General features: G+C 40.3%; 2 protein-coding genes across 2 annotated transcripts; one reads left to right on the forward strand and one right to left on the reverse strand.

Moving 5' to 3' along the window:
- Positions 1-4,083: 4,083 nt before the first annotated feature.
- On the reverse strand, positions 4,084-8,627 carry LOC111240025 (WW domain-binding protein 1-like). The gene is made up of 4 exons (XM_022769984.1): positions 8,432-8,627; positions 7,365-7,467; positions 6,691-6,858; positions 4,084-4,682 (listed from the first exon to the last, which is right to left on the reverse strand). Exons 1-4 carry the CDS (start codon positions 8,492-8,494, stop codon positions 4,141-4,143), a joined length of 876 nt encoding a protein of 291 aa, XP_022625705.1. The 5' UTR covers positions 8,495-8,627; the 3' UTR covers positions 4,084-4,140.
- Positions 8,628-9,473: 846 nt separating this feature from the next.
- On the forward strand, positions 9,474-12,663 carry LOC111240035 (ADP-ribosylation factor-like protein 3). The gene is made up of 6 exons (XM_022770003.1): positions 9,474-9,534; positions 10,623-10,766; positions 10,851-10,967; positions 11,096-11,146; positions 11,393-11,578; positions 12,545-12,663. Exons 1-6 carry the CDS (start codon positions 9,532-9,534, stop codon positions 12,590-12,592), a joined length of 549 nt encoding a protein of 182 aa, XP_022625724.1. The 5' UTR covers positions 9,474-9,531; the 3' UTR covers positions 12,593-12,663.
- The last annotated feature ends 2,988 nt before the right edge of the window (positions 12,664-15,651 follow it).

A 15,651-nucleotide genomic window follows, 5' to 3' on the forward strand; every position in this document is an offset into this window, starting at 1 on the left:
ACTTTGGTAGATTATTCTGTCGACACTTCTGCATAGGCGGATGTGCCCTCCTGTTTCCAGGGGTCCGCATGCAGAGCGGTGCAGATGAGAAAAAAAAAACACACAACAACAAACAGCTACAGCATTTGCTACCGTTTCTGTTACCAAGACAGAGCCCGGGTGGAGGGTGGAGTCACGGTCCACAAAGACCTGACGGAGCAACGCAAAAACATGCAACTAGTTACATAAGGAAGAATTGTTCTCCCTGGGCGGGGAGGGAGGCTGGGGGGATGGGGGGATGGAGGGATGTCGCATCACGCACCTCCGTTGAGGTTGACAAAATCAAAAAGGCAAAGTTAGAGCCTATAAAACAAACATTTACAATCAGCTATTGTTAAATATGAGCTCTGCCTGAACATTAAAGAACATCCACATCCAAACACTGACCATGTTCACATTGCAAATTTCTGACCATGTTCAGATGGTGGATCTCGGCAACTGTGGCTTTAAATGAACAGCAAAGAGCAGACGAATCTCTCAATGAAATGGATGGATGGATGTTTGTCCACAGTTGATGACTGATATAGCCCTTAATCTCAGTAAACATGTGAAACCCAGGGAGGCGTAGTTGTTTGGCAATGGGAAAACTATGCACCTCCAGTTCATTCATGCAAAAAGTCATTCTCTCATTCCTCAACACCCTCCATTTTGTCTACATATGTATACAAATAAGCAAAACTGCACCTTAGTAAAAAGGTTATACAGCAATCTCTTGTTGGGAGTTCATTTTTGTTCTCCTACCACAAAACACAAATTGGATGAATCAAAACCAGAGCATAGAAAACTAAAATGAGACTTTTTTTTCTTTTCTTTTTTTTTTTTAAACTTATTTTCCTCATGCTTTTGAGTCAGTTAATTTCACAAACTAATTGCAACCAGATCCACGGAACAAAAACAAAGTGAGAACAAACTCAACAATCTGATCTTCACAAATTCCATCAGTGCCACTACTAACTAAGATACACAGTATTTTAAAATTCAACACAACCACCCCTCACATACAAAAGCATTCTAAGTTAAACTACGGAACATCTGAATCGTGTGGCTTTAAAAGGTTTATAAACCACATCCTTTTCTCACAAAGCGAGCACACTTTCTCGGAACAGGCTCAGATGCTTTTCTCTGTTGATACAAGAGCACTGCCCCTGCTCTGAAGCAATCATGCTTGGAACAACACATGTAATACCATTCAAAAGAAATCCAGAACAAACCCACTTAACTACATCTACTCTAGTAAGGCAGTAGCACATCTGTTCCCGCATACAGAAGCTATATTTTATTGTGCAATTACATAATCAAGACATTTGCTCTCTAGGGGTGCAGCAAGGCAGCTTGAGGTGTGTTGGTCAAAAAAAAAAATGTCCTCTATTACTTCTGCTAATGGGTGTGCAGTCATGCTCACAGTGTAACAGCTCCTCTGAAAAGGTCATTGTCATGTTAGTATGGCTTCATATTTAAACACCTGCTGAACTACGCAACACAAGGACTGCAAACCTAACACTAGTGCAGCGCAACTGGCTAACAGCATGTTTGATTGACTAGGCCTATTTAACGAACATGAGACAAAATCTCTCATCTTTCAATTTAAGCCTCATTTGGTTTCACTTTATATGTAGACATTAGGTGCACTGTACCTCTTGTACTGGTTTTCCACAACAGTAAGTACTCTAGCTCAAATGGTAGAGCACAGACACAAAATAACACAACCACAACCAGAACAGAGCTCTGGGCTGGTAGTTGGAGGAAAGATGAAATGCTTTCATGTGCCACTGAGCTGCATGGGTCCCAGAACATTTATGTGTCATGTCTTGTTAAGAGGCCAAGAATTTCCTAAATGTGTCCTTGTCAGAGTTCAATCAGTGCTGAAAATAAAGACATGCCAGGCAATTTTAATGTCTGAATAAATATATCCAACAAGCATGAATCATTCGCATTAACTCCCCACTTAGCAAGCTTGAAATTTATGATCTTTATGAGTCTGTAAAGTGACAACTGGAAGTTTAAAATGCTAATTCAACCAGGAGACTGTTTGGGGCATTCTTACTTTTGATGAAGTAATCTAGATCATAAAATAGTAGGAGCAGTACTTTGTGAGCGTGCATGTTTTTGTGAAGCAGATTGACTGACCTGAGTCTTTACACTGTGCCCACTTCGTCACACAGTATGAGAGCAGACAAATAAAACGTTGTTGTTCCGAACTAAATTCCCAATGAAACATTAACTGACTTATCAGTCACTGCTGGTCTTGCACACAGACTTTTATCTTGTGATGAATAACAGTTTTGCTTTGCGGCTGTTTTCCTCTATGACAACACCCAGTTCAACTTCTATGCCTTGAATTCATACTACAGTATACTGGGCAGGCAACATGCAAGGCAGAGCAGCATGCAGTTAATCACAATAGATTCTGCATCTGTGCCATCACTGACTAGACTGCAGAGCACAGCCTGCATTCACCTCAACTTTCTAATGCACCCACCCTCTGCCTCCAATGGAAAATACCACTGCAAATCCCTCACACTGCCAAGAGCTACAGGGGCCACAGAGAACCGAGACAACACCAGCTAACTAGCTACCAGTTCAGCATAACAGCAAAGAGCAGCTCACATGGTCGTAACAACACAAGGAAACCGGATCCAGGGCATCTGAACTTAAACCTCAGTCCATTTCTTTATCCTAACATCTGGGTATGGAGTTGCCACTGTAGCCCACTGTCATTTTGACAAATAGATGAGCAAAGCAAGTAGCACAACCGCTAGAAAATGTTAATTAACTCAAATATAAACATAGAAATTCATGCCTCATGCAAAAAACCAGTGCTTCAATTGTTAACCCACCTCAGTACTGAGTAAGTATTTCAACCAGGTACTACAGCACTAAAGATATACACACACAAACCTTTCCTACTGCACTAAAACACCCAACTCACTAGTTACACACTTTAGCAGCCCGTCAGGAGCTTTGTTGCGATTAATGGTGACACCTGTGGCATTTACTGAAGCACAGCTGGTTATGAAATGAAAAAGAAAAGCAAGTACATCCTTCATTATTAACATCAACAACTATATACTGAGCAATACAATCGCTCTGACATAATCCTAACATAGAGCCACCACAAAGCTTTTTATTGATTACAAAATTGGTGCTATAGCCCTCCTGGCTATTTCTATCAATTAAATGCAGTCAGAAACCGGAGTGGGGAGATCACTTGCACACAATCAATAAATCACAAAGAGCTGATCACTCTTTACCTACAGTCATGCTAATTGGTGACCACAGAGCTGTGGAGACCCCAGTATGGATATCAAAAAGGAAAAAGTGCTGGAGGGAGGATGTATGTCTTTTAAAACCCAGAGACCAAATGAAAAAACTCAACTCTTTCCTGCCCCTGCCTCTGCTATTTGTGGGTGTTTAGTCTCCCCCCCAAATCTAGATGCGAAACATCCCACACAACAGAGGACACCAGATGCTGGTTGCCATGACCTCAGAGCTGACATCACCATGCAGCTGTTCCCTAGATTTCACAGCACACACACAAACTCTCATCAACATACAGCTCCGGGCAAAACAAAATGTGTGCTCATGTCAAATTCATCCAGTATCGTCTTAAGTTTTCAAGAGGTTTGTTTTTGACTCCTCTGCTTCGTCGTAGTGGGGACGGGGGAGAAATGTTGTTGACCGTGTCGGTATGCTCCAAGCTGACCATCCCACCGGAGGTAAAATGTCAGATGGAAGGATGGCCGGAAATGTTTTGACCAAGGAGAGTGGCGAGACAGAAACGGAAACATGACGGCAGTGCTCAAGGATAGGGTAGGAGCAAGGGAAACAGTCAATTCTGATTTCAGTCACAATCAAATGCTGCCTTCTCACTACCCGATGACATTCTCTCACTATTCACTAAGAAAAAACATACCAAATGGAGCATCAACATGTGTTTGCTGGTTTCCCCACTAAGGACAAGCAAAGCAAAAAAAAAAAAAAAAAAAAAAAAAGAGGCCAGGAGTTTGTACACGTAATGTGTTATTCATCTTTCCTAATCGGGAGCCATTAAAGATTAGTTATGATCATCATCTTATAGTCATGCCTTTGTTACGCTGTGAATCACACCATGTGGTCTCCAGTGCTGGTGCTGGTGCTGGCGGTCTGGCTGGGCAGATCAGAGGTATGCTCCTTGGGTCTGAAGGCTTGCTGCTGATGCCCGGAACAGCAGTCTCCGCCGGTGACCTTGCACATCCTGTGCTCTTCATCGCTTTCCTCCTCAAGCCCCGAGCCCTCGTCTACATCCAGCTGGCAAACACACACCTCAATCCCTGAGTCGCCGGTCACATGCCGACGCCGAGTGACAAGCTCCTCATCCTCCTCTGCTGGCATCAACGAAGCCTCCACGTTCTCCGCTTCCAGACACTGTGCTTGGATCGGCATTGACACTGCTTCCTGAACTGATGATGAGCCTGAGGCCTGACTGTCCGCCCTCGGGTCTGCCTCGGCCAGGGGTTGTGGCACTGAGGCTGCGTCTGGCTGGCGCAGTTGTGGAGGGAGTGCTGGAGCAGTCTCAGGAGGGTTTTCAGAGTAAGGGGGGGGTGGTGTCGGTGGGTGGCCTACCACCTCTTCATAGTCAGGAAGCTTACAGTCGTTCCAGAACCCTGAAAGTCAGCAGATACACAAGCTTTAGCTTTCCAACCATCATCCATGGCTGCAACAATTAGTCATTTAATCAATTAAATGATCAACAGAAAACAGAAGACTATTCTGATAATCATTTAAGTCATTTCTTTATAGCTAAAATGTCAAAAAACAATTTCAGCAATTACCACCAAAACACACTTAAAACTTTTGGTGAGTGAAGCTTCGGTAGTCCCCAGACACAGTGTGTTATTTTCTCTCAAATAAAGAGGACAGATAGTAATTACAACAACATCAACAACATCATCAACAACAACAACAACAACAACAACTAGCCACTGACATATTTTGCAACTGAGTTCAGTTGCAAAATATGTCAGTGGCTAGTTAATTTGTTATCTTTCCATAAAAACAAAATGAATACATTGTTTTGCTCCTGAATTAATCTGTACAGTGGGGATCTCTTGTTTTGTACAAATTCCTAGAAAAGTGCTTCAGGTAAATATCTAAAATGTATTTTGCAAATGACATGATTTCCTTTGCTGGGGACTTCTAACACTACACAAGTAGACCAGAGGGATGGAGGTTGTGCAATGGCTTCATTAATGGCCAATCTAATATATCATGGCCTACATTTTTGTGTTAGCACTAAGGATCACCTTTCTCATATCTCAAAACCTAATCTAACCACCCATGAGAGCACCCATTGGGATTCAAAGTGAAACCTTGAGTAAACCGGTCGGCCCCACAGAAAATCACACTGTGATTTGTTGACGAATTTCTGAACATACTGTATTTTTCTCTGTTGTCTATTTCACAAAATTACACTTCATACTAATACATTAACAGAAATGAGTAGAAGACTAGAAAATATGCTGTCTCGGGACTCAGTGAGACATGAATACTATCTATGAAGACACATTTAAAATAAAGATAAATTTAGGGTTAACACGTACACATCAGGGTTGCAGGTTTAAAGCTGCAATGTTGGAGGATATGCCTAAGAAAGCTAAAAAAAAAAACAAAAAAACACAACTTACCCACAGAGTAAAAGGGTAGAGTATAATAAATGTCTTATCATATCCAGTAGAAAGAGCTACAAGAGTACATGTAGCCAGGGTATCTGTGTGAGTCACTGTCTGTGTACGCTCCCAGTCAGAGTTGTGTTCGCATTCTTGACATTAAGTCAAGCATGTTCGCTGTGGGCCTCAGACTCTGTGTGCACCTTGTCCCACTCCTGTTTGTGATATTACTGGACACGATATCAAATTTCAGCGAGGGTCCAGAGTGACCACTGACATTAGGGACATCTCCACTGGTTGCTGTTCTTCTTGCAACATCAGATCATGATCTCCAATATACATTCCGATAATTTACAGCTGAGTATGACAAGAATGTGACAGGGATCAGCACCTCCATTTCTAAGGTAACAACTCTTTCACTGAAAGAGCTGCTCTGAGGAGAGTTCAGGTATCTTGTGAGTCTGAAGACAAATCTTCTGGGTCAGAGTACTGCAATAAAGATGTTGTATAGAACCTTTGTGGTGGAGAGAGCAAAGTTCAAAGACCTGACCCTTACCTATGGACGTGCACTTTGAGTAGTGCCCAAAAGAGGCTGCCAAAATGAAGCACGCAGGATGGCTAGTCTCAATTTTTCTAATAGGTCCAGCAGAAACTGAATCTCTCACCAGGTTCAGGAGCACATGAGGAGCCCATAAGAGCAGCTAGAGGATGTTACTGGGGAAAAAGATTATCTGGGCTTCTATACTTGCACCACCACAACCCTGTTTTTAGATCGTAGTCTGTATTCAGGATACAGATATCCATCTGAGAGTGCCTTCTCCATCTGATGGAGTGCGTGCAAAACAACTATCAAGGTTTTTGAGAAACTTGCAGGCCACATAATGCTGTAAGATAACATAGAATATTGAACTGCAAATAAACAGAAAACTGAAATTAAGAGTATATTCACTGTTGAATTCTGGAAGGCATCTTTAATGTCCCCATAGCGAACAAAAAGACTACTCACTTAGATTGAGTGGTGGAGGGGAAATGAAGGAGCTAGACGCTCCTTGGTAGGCCATGAGGCTGATCTCACGCTGACGTTGCTCTTGCTGCAGGCGCATCTTAACCCTCCGGTGTCGGTACGCACAGCAGCAACTCAGCATGATGATCAGGGTCCATACTAACCAGAACCCTAGGAGGGAGGGACAGACTCAATGTAATCATTTTATCATCATAACCAATCTAACTAATCAGCACTTTGCCTGACTGTAAACCGGTTAAAGGTGATAACTCCATGATGAGGAGTTAGGTATTCAATTTTACTGCAAAATTAAGGTGGCGTCATAAAATAAATATTAGTTTAAGAATAAGCATTACTAAAATATGCATTAATATAAAACCATCCCCTTTCTGTACTTAAATTAGTATTGGGCTTCAAATGTCATAACAAATCAGTTTTAGTTGAAGGCTTTCCAGGACATGTTGGTGCATTTTAATTTGACAACTACACAGTATTGAACTTTTGAAACTTGTGAACAGTGAAAGTGAAACCAATTAGAGAATAAAACGAAACACATCAAACAAAACCAATCTTAAGAGTTAGATCTCCAAAATTGGAAACAAATGGACAAACATACAGTATGAGATTTATATGAATCAAAAGTTGGAGAAAAAATAAAAACAATCAACTGTACTTACACCAGAGCTCGTAGTAATAGGTGCAACACTCTGTCTCTCCACAGCAGTACCCCATCTCACAGCGGTACTGTTCATTGTTTACCCCAAAACAGAACTCCTTTGCCTTAAATACACACAAGAGGTACACAAGTGACTGTCTGAGTCAATACTCAATCACACAAGTAAATAACAAAATGGATAGCAAGCTCTTGATAGGCTGACCTATTTAGCCTTTGTCACTTCAGTGTCACAGTGTTTGCACATTTCAGTGCCAATGTTCTGTACATTAACACTTTTATTAATTCAAGTTAGTTAAAATCTGATTTTAACACGTTAACATACCTGGGCAAGGCCACAACTGAAAGTTACCAACCGTACAGTACAATCAAAACACGCAACAAAACAATATAGCAGTATATAGTATAGTACGTATAATGGGGTCCAACCAGTGACCAAAACAAGGAAGAGCCCAGTGGCATTTAAAAAATATATTAAAATGTCTAAGCTGGGGCATTTCATTTTAAGACATTTTGTCATGTTTAAGATAATTCTAACAGCAACACTAATTAAAGGGATGACGCTACAGTTACACTGTCGAACAATGTCAATGTAATTGTGTACATAAGCTGCTTTATTAGCATTGCAAGGGTTCATATCGCTCTCTCTTTTTTGACGAAGGTTAAATTAGTGATTTTATCTGGAAAGCAAACTGGACAAACTGAGGCTGACTGGCCTGTCTGGCTAGCCAATAACAACAACTATGTATACACACGTCAATTTGCCGGGTACCAGTTAGCGACGGCTAACGTTAATCTTGAAAGCCTCGATTCAAACTGTAAAATGATGGTAGTAAAACAAACCAGTGTATCTTTTCGGTTTACAGCCTAAATCTTTTAGCAAGTGATCTGTCGAAATATAAATAAAAACTTTGACCAACTGACGTCATCCCCTGTATACAGTAGCAAACCGTCCCGAGTTTCCTTTGTGGAGGAGACAAAAGGGATCGACAGAAGGCCTTCACCCAGCCCAGGAACCGCGGCCTCGGCTAGAGCGGTCCACCGACCCCGGGAGCGCTTGCGGTGGCTTACCTGCACCAGACAGGTCCCGGTACAAAGAAGACCTACAATGGATCCCAGTGCTTTATGCGGCATCTTTCTGGGTTGACGGCCGTTAACACGACGGGAATCATATAGCAGTCGGTCGAATCGACGACTTGTCGAGGTGACTGCAGGTGGCTATTGCTAGTTAACGGTTCAGCCTGTCGCACTCAGACGTGTTTTTGCTGTTCCTTGACTCAGAAACAGCCCTGGCAGTAATACGAAACGGAGACTTCTGCTGGACTCTAGGGGGCGCTGTGCATGCGCCTTTGAAAAGCACATGATTTCACATAATACAGGTTCAAGTTCAAAGTAAAATGACCACTTATTTCATAGTAAATAAATTCTTTATTCTTTATTTAATTATGAGGTGACGTTATCACTCAGTTGGAGCAGCAGTTCTCACCTTTATTAATTTATAACAATCAAAATGTAATGATCTCAATTAAATTCTAAGTACTTTAAAACATAAAAGGTCAGTGTAGGTTTTAACAGTTTGTGGCAACTAAACTTGGAACAACATAATAGGGAAATGCAGTAGTTATATGTATTTCAACACGCACTAGAAATGACATTAGAATTAAATTACATCAGTAAATTGCACAGTCAAAAACTTCCATTTTGCTTATTATAATAATATTATATCAGTGAAAGTGAATTTAGCCTATAACACTATATCACAGTGTACAGTGCACCATATATCAGTGATAAAGTGCTTTACAAAAGGCAAATAGTAAAGAACGGAACGTTCGCTGACTACCGTCAGTAGAAGAAGCCTACTTTTAAATTTTTCTCAAAGTTTATTTTTGTACGTTCCTGGAACATTTGTTAAAGGTTATTTTTGTGGAACCCTTCTCAGAAAGTTTCTCTCTGTATTTGCGTGGAAATCATTAAAATCATTTTGGGCTCACTTTTTCTATGGTGCATTTGTGGACCTCCGTTTTTTCCGGCGTTGTGTCAGAGTTGTTTACGCTGACGTCACTGTTTCCATGGCAACAGAACTTGACAGCTGTTCACCCAAGAAACAGGGGCAGGAGATGTTAATCCATTCAGCCTGACCAAGTGCCACAACACCAACACCTGAGGGAAACATGGTGAGTCATCACAGTTAGCATAGTAGCTTTGGAATTACAAGATGAAACTATAGATAATTGCTGTTTCTGGAAATGTGTGTGATACTGGAAACTTTTGGCTAAGTCTGGCTAAAAGTAAATGCCAGTGAATGGAGAACCTAGTTAGGAGAGATAACATACTGCTTTAGGTTTTGGAAAGTTGTTTGTGTATGAAAATGTCAACAACAGGTTGATACTGAGGGTGACGATGATAATATGGGCTGTCACTTAAAATGTCAAATTGTCTTGTTTGGCAAGTTGTAGTTTTAATATAACAATTAAGACATCCTTTTCGTGTGGGGAAGCAAGCAGATTTATAGTGCTTTTGAAAATAGAAGTTACAAAGTGCATTACAGTCCAAGAAAAAAGAAAGAAAGCGAGATAAAGAGAATACATAAGACAAGAAGTGATAAGTGTACAATCCACAAATGATAACGTTAAAAAAATCCAGAAAAAGACAAAGAGAGCAAGATGTTTTTTTTTAAAGATGTGCACTGAAATGTTCTGAAAATATTACGATATGTAATGATTTGCCTATCGACAGGAAATCTGTTGAAAATCATTTGATTCCAGTTATGAAGGTAGGACATATGTTACAGGTTACAGAGTGCAGTGACAGCTTTTACATCTTATCAGAACACACTGCAAGGTAAATAGCTTGAGCCAAAGCCTTCCTTACCAGCTTTTGGACACAAGCCACTAATTGTGCACATGCTTAATCTTGGCTGAACAATGAGAGCTTTTGGCCCGCTTCATGTGTAGGTCATGGCAAGCGGCTAACAGCTAAATCCTCATGCTCAGGATGATTCTTGCTATACCATGAGGGTTTAACCTCCTGTACGCACTCAGATTCGTTCATCTGCCAGACCTTGCGACCAGGCTGGCCTCTGTTGACTGGTGCAGACTGCATAGGGTGCCAGCCAGCTTCTTAAATTCCAGCCTTTACCTGATACAGCTAAGATTATGACTCTGTGACAAAACAGTGAGAAAATGCTCCCTATATGTTATGCCATCCTGGAACCTGCCATTGAAGCTCATCACCTCTAACTTGTACTCTGATCCACCTGCAGGGCCTGTTGTCCATTCTTCGGAGGCTGAAACAGTCTCCAGAACAGGAGGTGCGCTTACTGTTGTTAGGTCTGGACAACGCTGGCAAGACCACTCTGCTGAAACAGATGGCAGCTGAAGATATCAGCCACATCACCCCTACTCAAGTAAAAAAAAAAAACACACTCTTACAAATCTAGTATTTCAGGTATTAAAAAAAAGCATTAAGCATCCATGTTATCTTTGAACAGGGCTTCAATATAAAGAGTGTTCAGTCTTCTGGCTTCAAGTTGAATGTTTGGGACATTGGAGGTCAGCGCAAGATCCGCCCCTACTGGAGGAACTATTTTGAGAACACAGATGTACTGGTAGGTTCTGTTTGATGTATTTGACCTGCTTGTTACGATAATCAATAACCAAATAGATTCAATATACACAGATAGTAGTCCTATCAGTATTATCAGTTTGTTAATATCTATGACTGTATTCTTTGCAGATCTATGTGATTGACAGCTCAGACAGGAAAAGGTTTGAGGAGACAAGTCTGGTGAGATTCAATAAAAGATTGTGATACTAAAACATTTTTAGTGTGATTACTTGTCATATACAATTACCACAGAACATTTTGAAGGTTACAAAATATTTTCATTGTTATATGCATTCTAAAAGTTCTCCTTTTACCAGTGTTTTCTGATCATATTAGATGCAATTAAAGCCAAAAGTCACTAGAATCATTCAATTTTCTGACTTAGACAAATGAATATGTTGCCAACGTGTGTGTCTGTTCCTCCAGGAGCTGGCTGAATTGCTGGAGGAGGAGAAGCTTGCTGCCGTGCCACTGCTAATCTTTGCCAACAAGCAGGACCTGATGACAGCCACCCCGGCCTCTGAGCTGGCAGAAAGTCTCAGTCTGCACACTATCCGGGATCGCATGTGGCAGGTCCAGGCCTGCTCAGCACTCACTGCTGAAGGAGTTCAGGTGAGTCCATTACACACAGTCAAACACACAACACGCATTCACTGGTAGTGAGGGTTGAGGCTGCAGAGTGGCACTGGCTCTGGAGTCAGTTTGAGAAATCACAGAATATTTTCATTGACTACTTTATTCAGATTTAAATAGTGACACTTCCATCAAATTGACTAAAGGGAGGATTTAACCTACAGTGACAAAAGCCCTTTTACTGTATTTAGGACAGGCCAAGGGATCAATTATTTCTGTTTATCATCTATAGTGTGTGAATTTGCAATACCATATGGGAATTAATGAAAATTCAGGTAAATACATTTAACCCTAAACACACATGATCATATATTTTGTAACCAGTGGCAGAAGTATTGAGCAACACTGTTTATACATATAAAATCAGCAGCAAATGATAATACCATAATCACCATAATTTGTACATGACGCATTAAAGCTCACTGACTAACTAGTTCTTTACAAATATTTACTTATGCGCAACCCTGCAGTTATTTTCTTTTGTAATCAGCCGACTGAAGGTGTAGAGTAAATTAAACTTTGTCATACACACAGAAGTATAATGTGTTGAAGCAGAGAACTCCTCTTATAGTTCAAGTAAAACATGTTATTATCTATCTTAAGAGGCTTTGCTGCTATTCAGCCTCGTATGACCATGTCATCACCAGCCTTGATTCCTACTGCCTGTCAACATATTATATGTCATCATTTTGCATTGATTTCATGCCTAATTTTACTAGTAGGTATTAATTAGAGGTAAAAGACACTGAGTGCAGAGAGGCTATAATACAGTTGTCTTCTTCCTGTCTTAAATGCATAATCAAATTACCAGTGGGCTGCAGTAAAAGAGGATATTCAAACAGCAACAAAATATCACTTTTAGACATGTTTTTCTTTAGGCTCACATCAATTTCATCTCACTAATTTTTACAGCACAATCACGTTGTCTGTGTTTTTTTTTTCCAGGATGGCATGACCTGGGTTTGCAGAAATATAACATTTCGGAAGAAATAATTCAGGAAGCAAAATATCCGTGAAGAATTGCAGTTGCACTTTACATTTGACCCATCCAGTCATTTTATGTCCAGGACAAGGAGGTGACAGATTGTGTTATTTTTCTAATGACTATCACCTCGAATATTCTGTCTTTACTTGAAAACATTACATAGAGATTGTCGATAGAGTGACGTTAACTTCCTGATGATGTGAATGCATATCTTGAAATGTAAATACTGTATAAAGGCTGTTTTATTCAAAGTGCTATTTCTGAATGCATGTTTTTGTAATGTGGCACTTTTAATACCTGGGTATGTAGACAATGTCTGTCTAAATAAACATTCTTGTGTGGTGGATTTATGACTGATAGGTGTTGGATGCCTGTGAGTGTCCCTAGTCATGGCTAGAGGGCGACCTTGCACTAGCATTGTCTCTCACAACCTAATGCACAATTATTAAATTCTTTACTTTCCATCAGTGAGGTGGCATCCTGTGCCATATTTGATTTGTTCATTCATAATCACCTTCTTTTTTTGTACTCAATACTCAAGACAAGATTCTAAGCCATACACAGAGCAGACATTAATCAAGAGTAATTAGTTTAGTGTTGCGTCAACTATTTGCTCATTCGTTTTTTTAGTGACTAATATTTTCTTGATTTCACTTCTACAAAGGAACAAACAATAAGGAAAAAAACAAAAGAAAAAGAGAAAAACACAGAGCTGCTTATGGCCACACTCTGTTCTGCTCAGGTAAAAAATCTGTATCATGCACAAATTGACCATAAAACATGAACACTTGCACATGCACACAGGAAACATACCTCACGTGCATGCACAACAAACCATACAGAAACACCTTGGCCATTCAATTACTCAACTTCTCACCTTGTTCACCATGATTTACCACAAGGCAATTGCATTTTCTGCCTGTTTTTCTATTTTGTCTTTTGCAGCACATTTGCCACAAACCCCACTAATCTGAACTGGCCGAGTGCTCCGCAGTGCTCCTATAGGGCATTTACATACAAACCTTTTCCAGGACTAATAGCTCTCCAATACAATTTGCATTTATATAGCCCCCTTCATACTAACATGATTTGGAGCCTTTACCCATGATAAAAATAAACCTCCTGCTTTGGCCTTGAGTTACTGCCCTGCTGCTGCTGCCGGTGTGTGTGTCCCTGTCCATATGTAGGGTTGGCTGATTTTAATATGTCAGAGTTGCTTGATCCTCCGATAGAGGCTGAAACAAGTGCAGAAAGCCTCAAAATGGACCTCATAATGATTCAGCTGTCAGTGTGGGCTTTGGTCTCATGCAGGAGTGTGTTTTCTGCTATACAGGACATTTGAATATTGTTGATACAGCAGTATGGGCCACTTGACCAGGGCAAAGAGTCACAAGGAAAATAATAAGCCATAACAGATCTTCTTAAACGAACTGAAAAAGGAGACCTACATTTTTTCCATTAAAGCTGCTTTCAATTTGCTCATGCAAATGCTTTTACAAGGCTCTGTGGAGCATACATCAAAAAAGAAGAAAGTAATGAATGAAGAAATGAAAGTCTACCATGTGAGACAGACAATAAAAGGCCTCCTCTCTCCCTCTGGATTGCTTAATCATTAACATCTAATCCACGTGATAATCACCCAACCCGTAAAAAATATAAGCAATTACACATAGAAGTAGTCCGATAAATCTTTCCAATTGTATCTACCAACAGCAAGTGAATCAGATGGCGAAGGCTGTGAAGTGCTTTTCAATCCCAAATGAATAAAATTGGATTTGCCAAATAGAAGAGAAGGTTGGAGCAACCACTCCTCGTTACCTCTGGCTCTATAATCGCTGAGGTGAAAGGCAGTCAGGCCTGCAAAAGGCCATAAATCATGGGACTTTCCCAGCTACTCAGGCCAGCATACCGGCCTCCCACACAGGGGAAACGAAGGGCAGAGTCTGATTGACTCACAGAGGCAGAGAGAGAAAAAAGGGCGGAGAGAGATCCTGTGACTTAATTAAAGTGTTGTGTATCTCACACACTGTAACTACGCTTCACTCACTTTAGTGCTAGAGCAGTGGTGAGGGATGCATTGGTGTTTCAACTCAGATGGTAACTGATATAAAGAAATTATTCCGACATCAACCATTCCTTAAGAAAAAGACATTTATGGGATATGATATATTGCAAGGCAGACATCTACAAATAGTAATGTATCTGTGTAACTGAGGAGGAAAACATACCTAAAACATGAAATGGTTCAAAAACAGGAATCACTATATACTGTATTCGCTGCATTCATACTGCTGTGAATTGGGAAACAATTTTTAACAAAGTGCATCAGGTCTCCACAATGATTCAAATGTAAAACAGTAAAATAAAAAAGGTTGTAGTGCCAGAAATCAGAAGTGTTCCAGAAATAATGTCTCTCTAATGGAAGGAAGAATATCTGATTCCAGCTGCTCAAATATGAGAATTTGCTGATTTTGTTTAATTGAAAATTAAATATCTTTTGTTTTATACCTTTTCTCAGACCATACAAGCATCTGAAGACATCACCTCCTGCTAAGAGAATGTGTGATGGCAATATCTCCACTATTTTTTTTTTTTGGACAATTCATAAAGGATTAATTGATTCATCAAGAAAATAATTGGAAGATTACTCAAAAGTGAAAAAACATCAGTAGTTGCCGCCTTACTTTCAACCATATGTTTAATGGAAACAATGATACTTGGTGTATTGATGATGTATCATAATATTGTTAACCATGTATCAATAAAGTCTTCCAAGATAATATATTAACTGGTTATCTAATAGACCCCTATGCACCCCAACATAAAAGGAAAAGTGTATTCTAAACTAAGGATCATAAATAGTGCTCACTCAGGTGTGTCTTTAGTAACAGGAACAGTCCGTCCTTTGCCAGGACTTAATGTTAAAGTAAACATTGGCCTCTCTCTGTTCTGTTCTTCTGCTCTCTCTTCACATAAAACTCCCATGTACCTTGTAAGCTGCTGTAAGCACATTGAATCTGGCACTTCCCTCTATTACAGTGTTGGGGATAGTTTGTTTGGCCAGCAC

This window comes from Seriola dumerili, unplaced genomic scaffold (genome assembly GCF_002260705.1).
Source record: "Seriola dumerili isolate Sdu_G_001 unplaced genomic scaffold, Sdu_1.0 BDQW01008603.1, whole genome shotgun sequence".
NCBI lineage: Eukaryota > Metazoa > Chordata > Actinopteri > Carangiformes > Carangidae > Seriola > Seriola dumerili.